Source organism: Harpia harpyja, chromosome 10 (genome assembly GCF_026419915.1).
Source record: "Harpia harpyja isolate bHarHar1 chromosome 10, bHarHar1 primary haplotype, whole genome shotgun sequence".
Taxonomy (NCBI): Eukaryota; Metazoa; Chordata; class Aves; order Accipitriformes; family Accipitridae; genus Harpia; species Harpia harpyja.
In genome coordinates, this window is record NC_068949.1 from 15,938,229 (window position 1) to 15,957,193 (window position 18,965).

The 18,965-nt window shown below is 42.7% G+C and overlaps 1 protein-coding gene across 1 annotated transcript; it reads left to right on the forward strand.

Annotated features, from left to right (window-relative positions):
- Positions 1–538: 538 nt before the first annotated feature.
- LRIT1 (leucine rich repeat, Ig-like and transmembrane domains 1) lies at positions 539–14,997 on the forward strand. Its single transcript, XM_052800023.1, has 4 exons — positions 539–879; positions 3,459–3,925; positions 7,551–7,856; positions 10,354–14,997. The coding sequence occupies exons 1-4, from the start codon at positions 758–760 to the stop codon at positions 11,337–11,339; spliced, it is 1,881 nt and encodes a 626-aa protein (XP_052655983.1). The 5' UTR covers positions 539–757; the 3' UTR covers positions 11,340–14,997.
- The last annotated feature ends 3,968 nt before the right edge of the window (positions 14,998–18,965 follow it).

Below are 18,965 nucleotides of genomic sequence, written 5' to 3' on the forward strand. Positions count from 1 at the left end.
TGTCCTTAAGACAGAGCTGAGCTTTTCTTAGCATTCCTGAAGCTGTCCCTCAGCCCTGCATCTGATGGCGCTCCCAAAAATGGTCCCTTCTCTGGGCTTTGCTGTATCGACAAGTGAGAACGCAGTGCTCAGTCCTGCAGGCGTGTGCTAGTCCCGATATAAACTGAAATATGTGCATATTTACTGGGTTATTCATTGTTTAGTAATATCAGGCATGTTGCCAACAGTTCAATAATTGCTTGATCAAACTAGGAGTTTTTAGAAGAAAATAAAGCCTTTTAATAGTAACACTATATATTTTTAGTATTCTTATATAGGAGGCTTGCGTTCCATTAGCACAAGGAACTGTTTTTAAGTATTCCCAACTCCCTGTGAGGAAGTAAATTATTGCTAATTCCTGGTCAGATAACAGTTATCTTGCCTGTGGTGCAGGTCCCCCAAAAGTATATTTGCTTTTTTCTTGCACAAAAGCCACAGATTGCCCGAGGAGAATGTTTTGATGGGGCTCCCTGAGGGAAGAAACGCTGTCCGTACGGTTCCAGGAAGCAATAAGCACCTTCATGAAAATAACTCAAGTCCCCATCCTTAATCCCTGCCTATCCTTTTTTATCTGATGGACTCAGCGAAGGCTGGAAGATCACAGTGTGGCTGAAAACAAAAGGGAGTTAACAAGATGTGACCAGTCAATGGATAAAACAATAGGCGAAACCCTCCACGTTGTCTAGTGCCCAGGTGTCCTTCCCATGCACAGGTAGCCATGTGGATCGTGGTGAGTTTGCTCTGCTGCTTAACGCTCGGAGGGCTGCCACAGGCGGGCAGCTCGTGCCCATCGCAGTGCAGCTGCGCCTTCCACAGCCTCAGCGAAGGGACGAAAGCCAGGTATGCCGATACTCTCTCCAGGGGGGTTGCTGCTCTTTCTCTGGTTGTCGGGGATTTTATTTCTTCTCCACTGTGAGGATGCTTGGAGGAGAAAATATTGCATCCAGACTTTGTGTCCATTATTTTTCCAGTTGCTTTGCACTCTAGCTTTATTTGCAGAGGATTAGCTTCTGAAAACACAGTAAGCTGATTTCAGAGAAAGCTTTTGGGCATCTCCTCTGTGAGAACAGAAGTGACATAATTACTGCTGGTGCAATGGCAAAAAGGAAATAGAATTTATAAAACATTTTCTTTTTCTTTACCTTTATGCTGAAAATGCTAGTTTTAAAAGGCTTTATTCTGCTCTGCTGGTTTGTTTCTGAAGTGTAACTAGATTTGGTTCATGTTGTGGTACCAAAAAGTGCAATTCCATTTACTTAAAAAAGCCTTCAGTTGGAGATTTTAGGCAAAGCGATAGACTCTAGATGAGAATGAACCAAAAAAACCCCATAATAATAATAATAAAATAAAATAAGATAATTCTCAGACTGGAAACTTTCAGTTAAAAAAGAAGACAAGACCAGAAGGACATCCATTTTTGAATGCAACGCCATTTTACAGACATTTCTCTGGAGGACTGTAATAAAAAGTCTTTCTGAAGGGTAATCATAAAGTAATGATCTGACTTAATGAAATACAGGCTACAGTTTTATAAGGTGATGTTCACAGTAGAGGAAGTTTTGTGACAGCGATACAGTATTTGCAAAATCCTTTGGAAGAATTTTTTTCTAGACAAGACCACAGTACTGAAATGAAAGGCTCTCCCCTATATTTTGGATCCCCATTAGATAGAACTGATTTCTTATCTCTTTTATGGTGCTATAGATTTCATACCAGAAACTTTCTCAGTAAGAAGCGGGGTAGAGAGACAACTAGTCTGCAATTGCTAAAAGGGAGTGCAGTAGCGGGAGAGCCAATTATTGTTCCATAAATGTCACAGTTCCCATGAGAATTTCCTCTCAGTGACTGGGAAAAGCTATAGTGTGTTTTGGTAAGATACATAATGAGGCAAATATCCATTAGTCCCTTAAGGAGCATAATGTCACCTTTTTTTCTGCATTATGATTCATATTTCTCACTAGTAGAAGGAGATTATCCCATAGATTAAATGTTTAGTGCTCACTGACATAGTTTAGGGACACTATGAGAAGTACAGTTTTACTGCCATAGTGTCTCTGTTATCAAATGTTTTGTGTCATGCCTACACACAAAAAAATGTTTTATTGAAAGAGGATTTCTGGATTTTTCTTATTTGATAGATTTTTCTCATTTGTTAGATTTTTCTATTCCTCAAAAAATCAACTTTCAGCTGAGGGTGGGCAGGATTTAATGCCACAATAAAAGTGCTGGGTGAGAGTAATGTACTATCATTTGATTATAAATTAACAATTTAACTGTAGGTTCAAATAACATTTAACTCCAGGAAACTTGCATGAGCAGTTCTGTGATGTTATTTGGTTTTGTTGATAGTAGAGGCATAATTGCTTTCAGCCAAAACCAATCTGGTTTTGGCAGCTTTCTAATATTCTGTTTATCAGCCAGGCAGTGTGATAAGAAAATGTTACTTGACTGATCACATTACATTTCTTACCGTATCTTGTTTAGCATGTGGAGTGGGACATGCCTATCTAACCACTTACCTGTTGCAAGGTGGCTTTGTATTTTGTTAAGAACTTGCCTTTCTCTCTTTGCTGATAGGCAAATTAAAGTGCAGTCTGAGAGACCTATTTTGTCTCCCTTCATTCCTCATGGCTACCTACAATCCCACATCTTGGCAAAGTCAAAGAAGTCACAATTTTTTGTACAAAGGCTGTGAAAATACAGCATAGGGTTTTCGTGATTTGACCTCTAGAGATCAGAAATGGGAAGGAATGATTTGGACACATAAATCTGCCTTGCTTTTAGTATAGCATTTTCCAAAGAGTTAATTTTCTGCACTTTCACTGTCATAACTGTATATGCCTGCAGTGCAGTGACTGCTACCATCCTTACGGACCTTTCAGACTATTTCATAGTAAAGCAGAGCTTGCTGTAGCGTATGCTGTTGTTAGTCGACTTTCTTATTCTCATTTCATGAACCAAAGATCTTGCGCTGTATTTAATCTATATTACTTCCTGCCATCCCCCACATCAGTAAGGCTTCTTTTCAAATGTCTTTTATTGTTCAGTTTATGGATCCTTTCGTTTTAACATGCACTAGAGTCCTCTGTTGTGCATGAATGTTGTCACTGCTGTCTATCATAAGTACTCAAAACAAAATTGAAAGAAAAAAAAAGCAGGAACACTATATGGGCCAGACTCAGACTCACACCACTCCATGAGAGGCACAACACTGCAATCTCTGCAGTCAAGAGGTACACATGAATTGCTGCAAGTTGATGTACTTATGGTTATGATGTAGAGATCAGCAGCAAGTAAAAAATGACAAGAAGAAATCTTATGAAAAAAGAAAGGCAGATCAAAATCTTGCATTAAAAGAAAGTTTCAAAACTTTTTCAAAATACAAGAAAGTGACACATGTGTTTGTGTTTCCCCACCAGGACAGTGCTGTGTAATGACCCAGAGATGACCCTCACTCCTGTGAACATCCCTGTAGACACATCCAAGCTTCGGATAGAAAAGACAGCCATCCGCAGGGTGCCAGGAGAGGCTTTCCATGGACTCCACAACCTGGAGTACCTCTGGATGCCCTATAACTCCCTGGCCAGCCTCAGTGGGATCACCTTCAAGGGCCTTCGTCGCTTGCAGGAGCTGAGGCTGGATGGGAATGACTTAATATCGTTCCCCTGGGAAACCCTGGCTGACATGCCACAGCTAAGGCTTCTGGATTTACACAACAACGAACTTACCTCGATCCCTCCAGATGCTGCTCGTTATGTCAAGAATATCACATACCTGGACCTGTCTAGCAATAAGCTGATGACTCTTCCTCAGGCTCTTATTGGCACCTGGGCCAACCTGCAGGCTGTTCCTTACTTCCCCAACGATAACTCCAAGATCATCCTAGGTAAGAGAAGTGCCTGTCATTTTGCAGGGGGCACAAAAGTCAAGAGCTCCGCAGCTTATTGCAGCATTTTCACCCACTGTGGTTACCACAGCAAGTACACTGCTGGGTACAATTTAATACCCCATATAAAGTGTGCAGATTCATTTACACATTAACAAACTCACCTCAGGCTCCCCACACCTGGCTTATTACACCATAAACTTCATCACTTGCTTGAATTTTTGTAACAGAAAACTGGTGACTCTTGCTCAAGGCCTTTTTATTTATTGACACTGCCATTTCCGACAGAAATACAAGTACGATTAGAGCTCCACATCATTCATGTGCTTTTTTCTAATAACAGTTACTATGGAATCGATCCATTTTAAGCAGCATTAATTAAAAAGGTGTATATTTATTATGTCCAAATTAAAGAGAAATAAAGCTATCACTGAGCATAAAATCTGGGTCAGGACTGCCAGTTTGTCTCTTCCCAGAGCCTTGTTTATCTGTTCACACAGAATTGAACCCTAGTCTCCTCAAAGCCACCAAGATTGTGCTGCCTTCAAGGGCAGTTATAAAGTTACAAGAATCCATCTTTTGGTGCCAATTCTGGGCTTTTCAGAAGTATGGCTTTGGGGCAATTGTCCATTTTTGTGTCAGAGGGCATATTACAAACGACTGTCTTGAATCCTGTCAGTTGCTGTATCCCCAGATGAGGTTTCAAGCACATTTACTAGTTCAGGGGATTACTACTTAGCCTTTTAGCCATCATGACTGGTTCAAATCCACGGCGGGTTGATGATGGTTCAGAGTTGTTGCCATCTGCTGTCTTCACTTTCTATGAGCTGACCCAGCTCCACTGACTGTGTTTGATCTGCGGGGTGTGTGCATCTGCGTGTACTGCCTCTGCAGCCATGGATGTGAATTCAGGCACTTGCTGATAATCTCATCAGAGACATTGCAAGTTTTCTCTCACTCTGGGAAGTACCTGCTGCTCTTCGCTGGATAAATTTAGGGGGGTAAAGTTTTTAAAACCAGATTGCAGTGGAAAGAGACACAAGACTTTTTAAAAATACTCAAATTGCCACCTACAAAGCTTTTAGTGTCCTTAGCAGATGTTGTTTAAGGTATCATTAGCATCAGGAGAGGAGCAGGTGTTTCATCTTCTTGCTTTGCCAGGTGCGGTATCAAGTTCTTTAAGCCAAAGCTGGCTGTTTGGGATTGCCCATTTCATTTGTGGCATGACAAGACACTGCCTAGATCATACTCTTCGTTTATTTTTTAGAGTTAAGTTACATGTAAAAATGTCATTCCATTCAATATAGATTAGGAGAGTATTTTGTTGAGAACAGATCATGCCTTGATGCTTGTGGCCAACCTGAGTGTTTGCATAGCCAGCTGTGCACGGGTTGCTTGTGCCAGGATCCTAAAAAATTCATGTAGGCAAATGAGTATAATGCTAAGATTAATATGGTAATGTATAAATGCTCCAGCTCCTAGGTCCTATCCTGTTGACACCCATAGGGACCAGGTATATGAAATGCATGTCCCTCGCAGGAGCAGAATAGGAGAACACAGCTGCATGTTTCTGTTTCACTCTGCTCATGACTGTTTCTCATGGAGGCATAAAAAAATCCATGAATAATAAAGAGTCACCTCAGTCCCTTCCTTTGTCTACAGTGCATCATTGTGACTCCTCTTCAGAGCCCTTGCTTGTAGACTATTTCAAGAAGAGGTACTTCCAGCGGTAGCTTGCTAGCTGATAGTGTGTGACAAGGCTGCAAGCATTTGCACGTGAGGATTGCCCATGTGAGCCCACAGGACTGTGCTGTGCAGGGCAGCAAAGGGCTCACTGGGTCTTTGGGGGTGCTGTGCCATCAACTGCGGCTGGGGCGCCTGCCAAGGAATCTGGAATAAATTGTTATCTATCTAGTGCATGAAGTCAGAAGTAAGCTGCTAGCAAAAATGCCATAAAACAACAAAGCCAAGCTGCACTTTCATTCTTTATTTAGTCCCCTTAACTTTAATATATTAATTTGTAAGAAGTGCCCTCCTGCCAAGGCCCACCACTTTCCAATCCCCTTCCAAGCCCAGGGAAGATGGTATGCAATGGTCTCAGAAGAGATTTTTCAGCAGAATCTTTAAAACAGTTTAGCTGAGACCTCAGGGGCTTTTGATCAACCCTCTGTTTCTGTTGACTCTAGCAAATTCAAGCAGCCCCTTGATGCTCATGGAGCCTTGTGATGCACCCTCTGTGCCTGTGTCAAAACTTGGTTCTTGCCAGAAAGCCGCTGCTTGCATGACTACTGCTGCAGTGTGCCAGGGGCCAGCAAGAGTGGGCACCGTAGGGTGGGCAGCTGTCGTTTCCTCCTGCCAGGAATTGAGGGAGTATTGGTACTTTACTTTCAGGCAGTTGCCAGCCTCAAGCCATGTCCTTGGGCTGCCTGTGGAAAAGAGGAGGTGAGGCCCCCTTGGAGGGAGCACAGCTCACTCCTGTGGCAGGCAGGAGGCCTGGGACGCCGTGCTCCTGGCTTAGGCTTCAAACGCGTGCCTGGGGTTACATGGTTTAAATATCCCTAGTGCCAATTCCGCTAGCTAAAGTCATTAGAGACCGTAAACTGTCCATAGGACAGGTGAATGTGAATATTTGTAAGTAGGATGACACAGATTTAATCAAGGTGCAGCAACTTCTGTTCATGGATATGCATTGCTCTAGTTCCAATTCTGCCTTTTCAGTACCATCTTCACAGGACTATTTTTAATAGAGTAATGTCTCATTTTTTTCAGCTTTTGAGTTCAATAGGTGCACACTGGGATAGCAGAAAGAAGAAAAAGAGAAACATTCTGGGACTGAAACAGGAGTGTGTTCTTCAATATATGCCTTTCTATGTGTATATTCTTAATATAGTTATTGTCTGTTTATGTTCTTTTATATACCATAACATGTATATTATTCAATTTAATACTTAAAACAGTTCTTTCCTCTTATCAAGTGTAAATTAGCATTTCAGGAAAAACAACTGATTACTAAAATAATGAAAATAATAACTTAGAATTACAGGGCTGGAAGAGAACTCTTACAGTCAAGTGGGATGACCTACACCTATTGCAAACCTGACAGTTGGCATGACAATATAGCTAATATTTTAGTAATTCTTCAGTGAGAAGAATTTCCTGGCTTGTCTAAGGAAGAGACTCCATAGTCTTTTCATACCAAAAAAAATCCACACCCCAAAACAAACCAACCCTCCCGCATGGCTACTTGTTTTTTCCACCCTGAAACCAAATGTGTTTATAATAACTTCTTTGTTTTGCTTCTTTACATGCATAAATAGCGATGTTTCCATGATATGAATAATCCTGCTTTGGACTTATAGAATATGATTTCAGCTCCAGATTTTGAGATACTTTAGCAAGCCATATTTAGTCTCTTCTACTAACAGGCAACTATGGGATCCATCAAGCTCAGCCAAGAGCAGTGGGGCAGGACACCCCCCCTCCCATATCCCTGCATATGCACAGGCAGTCCTTGCAGGGCAGATTAGGAGCCTATTACAGTTTGTCCTGCTGAAAAATAGAAACAAAAGTAGCAGAAACAAAAGGTGCTGTTGGAGTGACTTAGTGCTCTGATTTATTTTGACAGGCTTGCAAGACAATCCTTGGGTATGTGACTGCAGTCTGTATGAAATGGTCCATTTCCTAAATTTCCAGTCTCCTAACATAGCATTCATTGAGCCCAGGCTGAAATGCTTCACCCCCCGGAGCCTTGCAGGAGTCCTCTTCAGCCAAGTTGAGCTAAGGAAGTGTCAAAGCCCCGTTGTACATACGTCCGTAGCCAAAGTAAAGACCATCCTGGGCAGCACTGTGCTACTGCGATGTGGAACGACGGGGGTGCCCATTCCTGAGCTCAGCTGGAGAAGAGCTGATGGTGCTCAACTAAACGGCACAGGTGGGTTTGGTTTAAGCTTTTCTCGTACACATGGAATGAGTGAGGGAGACCTGCACCTTTATTGTCTACAGACTGTTCAGCAAATGGAAGCTTCTATGACAATAGATCCTTCCCACTGATAAAAGACACCCAAAAAAGAAAGTAAGCAGTGCAAAATTAAGATTCACTATAATTCACAACAGTATCATGTATAATTCACTATTGAATTGTGATTTTCTATAGACTATAAAATTACTTACATGTTGATGTAAATATCATCAGATAAATGTATACTATCCTGTAAAAAGTTGGTTTTGCCTTGTTTCATAACAACTGTGGCAGTAAGACAAGTCAAGGGGTTTTCTGCAAATACGTTGGAGATGAAGAAATGAAATACGTCCAGCTGTAGCAAGAGGCTGTTTTAAGTTAATTAGTTAGTTATTCAGTCACTGAAAAGGCTTCCCACTGAATTATTTTATGGGTTTTTGAGACTAACGATGAGCCACTGTTAATTGGTTAGTAAACATCTCCGGCAGAGAGATGCCTGATGTGAATTCAACTGGGACTCAAATCTGCTGTGGCAAAGAAAGAAAAGGTGGCAAACACGCAACATTACTGATACATTAAAAGAGAAAAAAGCCACTAAACTGCTGAAGGATACCATACTTCAGTGACAATGCTTTCAAGAAATGGTTTCTTTCAAATGGATTGACAAGGACTCTTGGGAAAATGCTCTGTGGGAGAAATACTGACCAGGTCCCTCTTCTGTGCTCACCCCTTTTGTGGGGGGAAGCCTTCAAACAGCCACTGTTTTTGTGACCGATCATGTTTTAATTTCCATTTACAAGAATAGTTGGACCTAAAATTGCAATGTTGGTCCTTTAATGTGTAGGCAATTTAGAGAAGAAACCTTTGCTGCACTCAAGGCAATTGTCCTTAGCTTTTTGCCCTAGAGGTTTTAGGTCAGGACCTGAACCTTCATCCCTCCAACCTCCCCCGAATGCTACTGTATCCTAGGCCTGGCCCTGACTTTCATAGAGGGTCTAAACTCATCAGATAAATCGCTAAGCATGGGGTCTGAGCTTCAAAGGGTTACAGGGCTCCTCGGTGCACAGAAACAGGAGAGAGCATTTTTCTTTCACAGCAGTAGAACCACTTGTAATAAATATCCTTTTTTTGGGATCCGCACAAGTCATTGCCCTGTTGTGCATGATGTGCAGGATGTAGCAGAGCTGCTCCTCATAATGATAATGTCTACCCGTCATGCTGCGAACATCCCTCCTACACTTGAAAGAGAGCCACAACAAAAAACCAAAACAGAGAATGCTTTCCTGAAAGCGTATGTTGAGTTTACTTCGAGCTACAACTGAGAATGATGTATTTTGTGCCCCATTAAATCAGACTTTAGCACCTTTCAATAAAAAGTTGGCTGAATATACACATTATTTCTCAGCAGTGGCAGCTCCTGTGCCAATGCTATACGACTGTTTGAAATGTTGGTGTTCTGAATAGAAAGGAGTGAGAAACAGCCCACAGTTTGTATGTGTGGGGAAGTGCTGTAGGAAGACCAGTAGCTTTATGTTTTTTAATATACCCATTCAGTAAATAATTAAATTGAAAAAGTAACTTCTGCTGCCATTGTATTTCACTGCCATTGGAACGTGCCCTGGTTGCCAAGGCTGGATCCTGACTCCAGGAGGGCTTGGGAGAAGTTTGCATCCTGTCTTACCTTTGCTTTTCAGCCATCTTCCTGGTTTACCTTTCAATGGGAAAGGGCAGAGATAGTATGTGCTCATCCTAAGGAGGCTGGTTAAATAACAAAGGTACTTTACCCTTCTGCATGACGCCAGCTCTTTTTTTCTGCACAAATAGAAAACAGCAAAAAAAGCTAGTGTTAGCCTCCTGGTAAACCAAGTGAGAAAATCAACACTCAGTTGTGTACATACTGTTCAGTAGTAACTGATCAGACTTCCCCGTGTTTGGCTCAATATAAAAACCTGCACTATTTTAGCAGTAAAAGGGATATTACTTTTCAGCTATTTTTCCCCATATACTCTAGACTAGTCTATATATGGTTTTTAGAAGAAAATCTCCACTGTTTGTATTTTCTGTGACTCAGAGTACTTCATCTAATGTTCAAATACATTGTGTTACTGCCTACTCCTTCCACTCTTTTAAGTATTGTAGCTACCTAAGAGCCTTTAAGCTTTTTTTTTTTTTTAGTGGAAGAACCTTTACTGTTTTGTTTTCAAACTGTACGTCACTTTAGAGGAAATATCATCAAATGCTTCACGTATATTCAGTCTGAAGCAGTGTAAATCACAGCATAAACTGATTTTAATGTTACTGTCCTTTTCTTGGATTTACTTTGATTTTGTAATGTTCTTGATGGCAAAAAGAAGTGATGATTCTACCGTATTGAGAGACATTTGGCTAATTAAATCTTAATATTTTACAAAACATGTTATTGATTCTATTGATTATTGCCTATTTATTTTACATTTTTCCTTCCCTGCAGTTCACCAAGAGATTTCCAGTGATGGCATGAGCTGGTCTATTCTGGGCCTGCCTGTAGTCTCTTATCTCGACTCTGGAGAGTACATATGTAAAGCAAAGAATTTTCTGGGGGCAACAGAGGCGTTCATATCTCTCATCATCACAGACTCAGAAAGCACAGATGACCCCAACTCTAATGCCAAAGGCGCATGGAGTGGGAAGGTGAGTGGGATGGAGGCAGCTGCCTACAATGACAAGCTAGTGGCAAGGTACATTATCAGCACCTCTACCGTGCCTACCCTGGGGTCTGGAGTGGGCACCGGAGAGGGCCTCATCCTCCCAGATGTGGCCCAAGATAGCAAGCCCAGAAACCTGCTGGTGAGCCCGCCTACCGGTCAGCAGGAGCCGGAGCGAATGGTGAGGTCCGTCAGGGTGATAGGAGACACCGACCAGAGTATCACCCTGGCCTGGAAGGCACCTCTGGCAAAGAACACAACAGTGTTCAGTGTCCTCTACGCTGTCTTTGGAGAGAGAGACATGCGGCGGATCAATGTGGAGCCAGGGAAGACCAAGGTCACCATTTATGGGCTGCTGCCAAAGACCAAATACATCGTGTGTGTCTGCGTGAAAGGGCTGATCCCCAGGAAGGAGCAATGCATCATATTTTCCACAGACGAAGTTGCCAGCGCGGGAGGGACCCAGAAGCTCATCAATGTGGTTGTCATCAGTGTGGCCTGTGTCATTGCTGTTCCTCTGACGCTGGTGGTCTGCTGTGGAGCACTGAAAAGGCGCTGCAAAAAATGCTTTGTGCGGAAACCCAAGGAAATTCAGGAGTCCTATGTCACCTTTGAAAGCCTGTCTCCTGGGGCCAAGGTGAAAGGCGTGGAAGGAGAATACTTGACTAGACATACCCCCGATGAGTCAAACAGGCTGCTGTCTGCCCGATCCAGCGTGGACTCAGAAGCAATACCAAAGATAGAGGGGCAACCTAATGAATACTTTTGCTGAAAGTAACTAGGCTGATTGTCGGCTTGCTAGGTGGAAAGCACGTCGCTGTATACCCGACTCTGCTCCAGCACTGCAGGCTACCTTGTCAATGCTTCTGTCTCTGACATGTTCTGGAGGAGGATGCAAGAGGGTAGATGGTGCCCAAGCTTTACAGAAACATGTTGCTCATCCCACTTGGGGTTTGCTGTTTTGTACCCGGTCAAAAGCTTCTGTGATAATGGCCTCGTTCTCCTGGACCACTTTTATTTTTGTAAAATGAAGCATGCACACTGAGTGTGAGGACATTAAGCAACATTTCTGAGCGTGCTCTGCTTGGTGGTGTTTAGTACCTGCTCTGCAATATGCTATTTCATTCTCAGCTCTTTTGATGTTCTTTTGGTTGACAAACAGGGGAGTGTTTAGTAATTTTAATATAAATATCTATGAAGGTGAGGATTGAGAGCCTCACCTTTTACATCTCCCTTGTTTGCATGAAACATGCAGCTTGATGCTTAATAGATCACTAAACACAGAGGTACATCAACCCTTTCTACTACGTCCAACATAATGACAGCTCTATGCTCTGAATCCAGAGAAATGTGCAAAGGAGATGATAGAAATCAAGAGACAAAACCCAGTCCACTCCTAAGAATACATAATAGAGAGTGTTTTGTGATTGCATTTTGGCCCTTAACACTATTCTTAAGATATTCTTGAACAGGTCTTTCAGTATCAGTCCCAGCTGGCATTTTCTAGCTGTATTGTAATTAGTAGAGTATGTTTTATATCAGCTGTGCTAGTTAAAATCGTACAATAGCCTACTCTGCAAATTGTGTGTGGCATTGTAATGCTTTGTAATCATACTGAAAACCCCACATTAGACAGTTCTGCAAAAATCTCCCAGACCAGCCCTGTCATTGCTGCCAGCTCTCCTGACAAAACTGGTGGTGAAGACCAGAGGGCTCAGCCAGGCACTTGTGGCTTGGTCATGAAAATAACTTGCTCTGTGCAGAGCAGGGGTATGCGATGCGGTCAGGCACACATCAGCCATACTTCCACCATGGCATCAGTGGTGGCAGAGGCTCAGTGTGGACTTCTGGGTTTCAAACATTTTACAAGTTCAAGAACCCTGAAAAAAACCTGTCTAATATTCATCTAAATGTACTTTCATAGCCAGGGTGAGCTAATCAGTTATTTAAGTCCTGCAGCTCCACTGGAATTTGGATCTGAGTGCTTAACAAAAAGCACTTCCCAGCTGTCTAATTTTCCACTCCAGTCTCTCATGTAGTAATACTGTATATAAAGTTTTTCTCTTTGTAATAAATATTCTTCATGAGGAAAATTATATATGTTCTGCCAAATGTTGAATGGGAGGGATCCAGCCAAGTTGAAATGATAACTGATAAAGCTTGCTGAACTGTTTTGAAATGTGTATTTGTAAACTTATTGGAAGGATCTCCACTCACATTCTGGATGTGTATGTACAGTGTGGGTTAACAAAATTCACTGGTTGAAATGGAGCCCGGTATGGATTTTGCAAGTCCTCCTTGTACAGAAGGGTTTCAGTTATGTTGGTTACTTGGCCTGATGGAAAAGGAAGTCGTCTGATCTCAACATAAATACTAGCAATAGTGGATACAGTATAATAGTTTCTGATAGGACTCCCTGTATTCCTTACATTAATGATAAAGAAATTCTCTTGTATTGGGAGAATTTGTCAATCCCTGTATAAAATAATGCTTGCTACTTCTATCACTGGACTGCAGAGATTTTTAGATTTACAAGTAATGTTTTGCAAAATTATGTATTTTAATACAACAGATTAATTGATGAAATATGTAGTATGTAATAGATCTATTATTTATTTAGACAGTTGCATTTCCCAGGATGATTTTTAGTCTCCCTCTGCGATAGAAAAAAAATATTATTCTAGTAGTAGTTTTTGGGATGAGTTGCAAGGGTTGCTGTATTATTGAGCCTGATTCCTGCCCACATCTGCAGCAGTATCACTGGGCTGTGCAGAAATCAGCCTGACATAGCCCTGGATGGATAAACTAGCTCTGAAGAATCAAGGCTGTCCTAAAGTTCTCCTGCGGTGAACGGAGTGGACCTACTGCCCAAGGACTTTCCTGTAAGTCAGGTTTGCAGGAGCTGACTGGGAATGAGAGGTATTTACCTCTCCACTGCCTGGAGGCACGAGCTGGGTAATTTGTCATATCCAGCCCTGGCGAGGAGCAGCTTTCACCCGCTCCATCGGTGCATGCTCTGACACACGGTCTGTGAGTCGGCAGTGGAAAAGGCACCGGCTGGGCCAGTGCACTCGCTCTTTGCCTGCTAGGAGGGGAGGATGGAGAGGTCATCCTGTGACATTCACTGTGGATGGGTTAAGTTTTATAGACTCTACTGGATATTTTTTGCACTTTGAATAAATAGCGCTCCCAAGTAGAACAAACGTGACTTTTCTATTTCCTATGGCTATTCTCACTGGCTCATAGGTGAGGCATCACAGTTTAGCATCTCAACTGCTGCTCCAAAACAAGTCTCGGTCTCTCCTGCATTGGTGATTCACACAAGAGAGGCAATAGATAGAAACTTGTATAAGCTCTGTGTCATCTGTTGTTGGTCAGAAGAGAAACCCTATACTTGCTAAACTGCAAGTGAAATTTCAAACCATTAAGTAAACTGATTTTCTGCTGAATGTGACTTCAAGGCTCTGGGTGAGATTTTCAGTGGTAGGAGGCATGTGAAGATAAATACTTCACTGGATTATTTTTTTTTTGTTGTTTTAACCGAAGGGGTGTTAGGCACCTAGTTTCAGCAGGGTCAGCTTAGGCAAGCTTCCCTGTCTGGTCATAAGATGTGAATGGAGCTGGGTCAGAGTTCAGGCAAGCAGAATATTCATCCCTGGAAACAATTTCTTACTCAAAGTCAATCCTCAGGCAGACATGTACTTTAAGAACTGAAATGAACACCTGAATCTCTTTTGGAATTACTGCATTAGTAGTATTTTAATTTTTTTTTTTTTTTGACACTATTCTGTTCGGTTTTCTTTTTCCTTGGAAAATGTTTCCTCTGTTAATGATCTCTTTGTGTCAGGTTTTGACCAATTTGTTGCTTTTTTGGGTCTATTTCAAATACTTTGGCACTGTCAAGCAATATATTTCAGAATGTCTTGGACTACAATGTTCCCTACCTTTACTATCAAATAATTTTAAAATTTCTTCTCAGATGAGTGTTGGACCACTTCAGTAATACTTAGTAATAAAGTAACTGTCCACCTGCGTTAGGCAGGAGGTTTGCACTGGCTGCCTGGGCTTTGGAGAGTAGTACGAGCCACTCCTTGATGGGCACATCATGTGATGATAGATAACAAAGACAGGCTCCTCCTTCCACAGTATCTTTTTATACTTATTTGGGAAATCAGAGTAGTGTAAAATTGTAAAATTAAGGATAGGGTTTAAAAAAAGAAGGTAATCGTGTTTTAAAAATTAATCCAAATAGCTCTGAACTGTACTGAAAAATGGTTATTATTTCTTTTTCTTAAAAGGCTCTGGAGAAAAGCAGTTATCAAAATGAGGGAACCGAGCAGAATATAAATGAAATAATGTGCCCAAAGTGATTAAAAAGGAGTACTGCAAGTAGTTGAAGTGCAAGAAAAAATGTAAAAAAAACATGAATATGTTTTTCCAAACATCTTAAAAAGTGTCCAGATTATCTGGTGAGTGGATCCAGACAAAGGTTAATATTGTCTCTGAATTATAAAGTCTCTGCAAATATTTTTAATGCCACATATGTATAAAAATTCCACAAATGCAAAATAATGTTCAGGCTGACAAATATCTTATTTCCATGATGTGTTTTAAGCATGTCGGAAGGCTATAATTGTGTTGTGGGGTCACTTGCACATTTATTTCTGTGTGCCCAGAAAGAATACACTAAAAGTGGTTTAAATGATTAAAAATAATGTAGGACACAAAAGTATGCATGTGCATATACATAAATTTATGGAAAAAAAGCAGCAGCAACCAAAAATGTCAAGAAGGACAGTAAAACATTTTTCAAGATATTTTAAAAAATTAATGGACATTGAAGAATGACTTTGAAAGTATTCCAATGGTAAAATAAAATCTAAAGGTTAAAAAGCTCCTGAAGAAGCTGACATCAAAGTCCCTCAATGTCAGAAGTGTTCTGGGAATGTCTGAAAAGTTTCGGGATGTATTTAATCAATAGTCAGTGCTACAGTACTGTGGCTTAGTGGGAGCTTCACCAGCTTTAAAGTCCATGAACAAAAGATGCAAATTGTTGCCCAAAACAGAGCAAAAGAATTGTCCCCCATTTTACTTTCCTATTAATCAAAATTAAATAGAAAGAATTTAGCAATTGCCAGCAAAGCTTCAAGTTGATGAGAAATAAGTGTGTACACCCCAGAGAGCAGGACCAGGAGCTTCTCCAGGATAAGGGGGGATCAGGCCCAGTCAGCATGGGTTTACGAAAGGCAGGTCCTGCTTGACCAACCTGATCTCCTTCTATGACCAGGTGACCCGCCTAGTGGATGAGGGAAAGGCTGTCGACGTTATTTTCCTAGACTTCAGCAAGGCCTTTGACACTGTCTCTCATGGCATACTCCTTGAGAAGCTGGCGTCTCGTGGCCTGGATAAGTGCACTATTCACTGGGTGAAAAACTGGCTGGATGGCCGAGCCCAGAGGGTCGTGGTGAATGGGGTGAAATCCAGTTGGTGGCGGGTCACGAGTGGTGTTCCCCAGGGCTCAGTGTTGGGCCCTGTTCTGTTTAATATCTTTATCGATGATTTGGATGAGGGGATTGAGTGCACCCTCAGCAAGTTTGCAGACGACACCAAGTTGGGAGGCAGGGTCGATCTGCTTGAGGGTAGGGAGGCTCTACAAAGAGATCTGGACAGGCTGGATCGATGGGCTGAGGCCAATCGTATGAGGTTCAACAAGGCCAAGTGCCGGGTCCTGCACTTCGGTCACAGCAGCCCCATGCAGCGCTACAGGCTTGGGGAAGAGTGGCTGGAAAGCTGCCCGGCACAGAAAGACCTGGGGGTGCTGGTTGATAGCTGGCTGAATGTGAGCCAGCAGTGTGCCCAGGTGGCCAAGAAGGCCAACGGCATCCTGGCCTGTATCAGGAACAGTGTGGCCAGCAGGAACAGGGAGGTGGTTGTTCCCCTGTACTGGGCACTGGTGAGGCCGCACCTCGAGTTCTGTGTTCAGTTTTGGGCCCCTCACTACAGGAAAGACATTGAGGTGCTGGAGTATGTCCAGAGAAGGGCAACCAAGTTGGTGAGGGGCCTGGAGCACAAGTCTTACGAGGAGCGGCTGAGGGATCTGGGGTTGTTCAGACTAGAAAAGAGGAGGCTGAGGGGAGACCTTATCGCTCTCTACAACTACCTGAAAGGGGGTTGTAGTGAGGTGGGTGCTGGTCTCTTCTGTCAGGTGTCTGGAGATAGGACAAGAGGAAATGGCCTCAAGTTGAGGCAAGGGAGATTTAGGTTAGATATTAGGAAAAATTTTTTTACTGAGAGGGTTGTCAAACATTGGAATGGGCTGCCCAGGGAAGTGGTTGATTCATCATCCCTGGAGGTATTCAAAAAGCGAGTGGACAGGGTACTCCAGGGCATGGTTTAGGGGGCATGGTTAATGGTTGGACTCGATGATCTCGAAGGTCTTTTCCAACCAAAATGATTCTATGATTCTCAGAGGCGGCAGCAAACCCTGGAGCAGTGCCCATGTTTCCCAAGAGCCGGGGCTGCTGGTGGTGACGTGGGGCTGCTGTGACCACAGTCATACCCCACAGGAGTGTGCTGACCCTTGGCTCCTGGTTTCGGCATGGGAGATGGACTCTGCTCCTGCCCTGAGGTGCCCTGAGTGAGAGACAAAGCCTTTCCTTTCCTCCAGAGGGTGAAAGGGAGTAGGTTGTGCCCCTTTGCCAGGTCCCTTGCTGCCAAGGACTTGCTGCAGTGGGGCTGGAGATGTGGTGTCCCAGGGGACCCTGCCAGGGGTGTTGGGTTACTCAAAAAAATTGGGGAAAGACTGGCAAGCTTGTACAGCTGATGTTGTTGTTGAAGGTTTGTGAAAGAAAAGTCTTATTTACCTCTTTTCACGTCACCTTCTGCTTTTTCAAAGCCGCTTTTTCAAGCCTGTACCATTTGGTGTTACATGCACCCTATCTGAAATACCCAGCTGCAGCCTTCACCTCTTATGTCCTCCCCAGCAGGGATTTCTAACACTGATAGCCTTGGCAGAGGGGCTGTAATTGTAAAGCAGCAGCATGGACTTGATTTCTTACAGCCCTGTGTGTGCCTGTCATTTCAAGATGGAGTTCGACTCCCTTGCCATTGCTGGGAGCATGCAATGGGTGTCCTTTTGGCATTTGCTTTGGCAATCAGTGCAGTCTCTTAAACTCCACTTCCCATAGATTAGCAGACAACGTCTCTATGGAGATTTATTTTGACAGCTTGGGTTTTAGACAGCTTGTTCTGCATTTTGGCTTTGGCCGGAATGCCACATGACATTAAAGAGCAGCTGAACTGAGTGGACAGCTGCTGTCACAAAACTGACCATTAAATTTACAGGCAGGCATAAGCAGGGCTGAATAAAAAGGCAACAAAATCCCACTCCAGTAGGAAACATAAATATAATGTCTGTGGCTAACACTGGGGGATTTTTTCCCTCTACTTTTTTTTCCTTTCTTTTCCCCCTTCTCTCTATCCAAGAGAGTGGGTAGACTCTCTACTAACTAATTCATCTGATTTTGGTAAGTAATTCAGCACTAGTTTCTCAGGTTAATACTGAACCTTCTGAGTACACTTGGGGTTTGGGAATATTTAGAAAAATGGCCTCTCAAGCAGCAAATAAGAAGTATCAGCCTGAAAACAGCTGGAGCATTGGCCCATGGTACTGACTGACAGCGCTCTTGGAAAGGACATTTTCCAGCCTTGTAGAAGATGATAGGTGGGACTAGGAGGAAAGCTCATGTGGGAGAAAGAAAACAACTGCAATGCTTTTTTTTTTTTTCTCTGTTAATCAACTCATTTATTTAAATTAATGTATTTCTAACAGAGAAGCCTGGATGAAATTTTACTTGCTGCATCCCAGGACATTGGGCATTATGCACCGGTACTGTGCCCAAAGATGTACACGGGGGGGAACCCACCAATAGTTTTTACTCTGTATATAAACCTGTTTTAATAAACAACACTTTTCATGACAGATGTTTCTGAAGATGTGACTTAGCTGCCATGTACTTTAAGACCCTCCCTGCAGGACATGGAGGAGGGATGTGAAGGTAGCGAAGGCGGCCTTCCCTGCGAGCAAAGGAGGTTTTTGCAAGGTTGGGCCTTAAAAGCGGTGAATCCCTCCTGCTGGCCCACCTGGTGCTGGAGACAACCAAACTGTCCAACCCAGTGTAAAATTATAAAATTATTACTAAAAAATAATAATAATATCGTTGTTTTATTAGGGAATATTTCCATGGCAGACTACAGAAGAGGACCAAAGGCGCTGGTGAGTGTGGTGCTTGTCTCCCCAGAGGCCCATGCCCACGCAGGGTGGGCATGGGGTCCCTGAGGCCCTCTACTTCGGCAGCTGATGGATGACTGGGAAAGACACATCCTCCCATCGCAGCTG

Coding starts and splice junctions, on each gene's coding strand:
- LRIT1 (XM_052800023.1), top strand. CDS start 758: ATGTGGATCGTGGTGAGTTTGCTCTGCTGCTTAACGCTCGGAGGGCTG. Junction 880..3,458: donor AGCGAAGGGACGAAAGCCAG/GTATGCCGATAC, acceptor TTTCCCCACCAG/GACAGTGCTGTGTAATGACC. Junction 3,926..7,550: donor TAACTCCAAGATCATCCTAG/GTAAGAGAAGTG, acceptor TTATTTTGACAG/GCTTGCAAGACAATCCTTGG.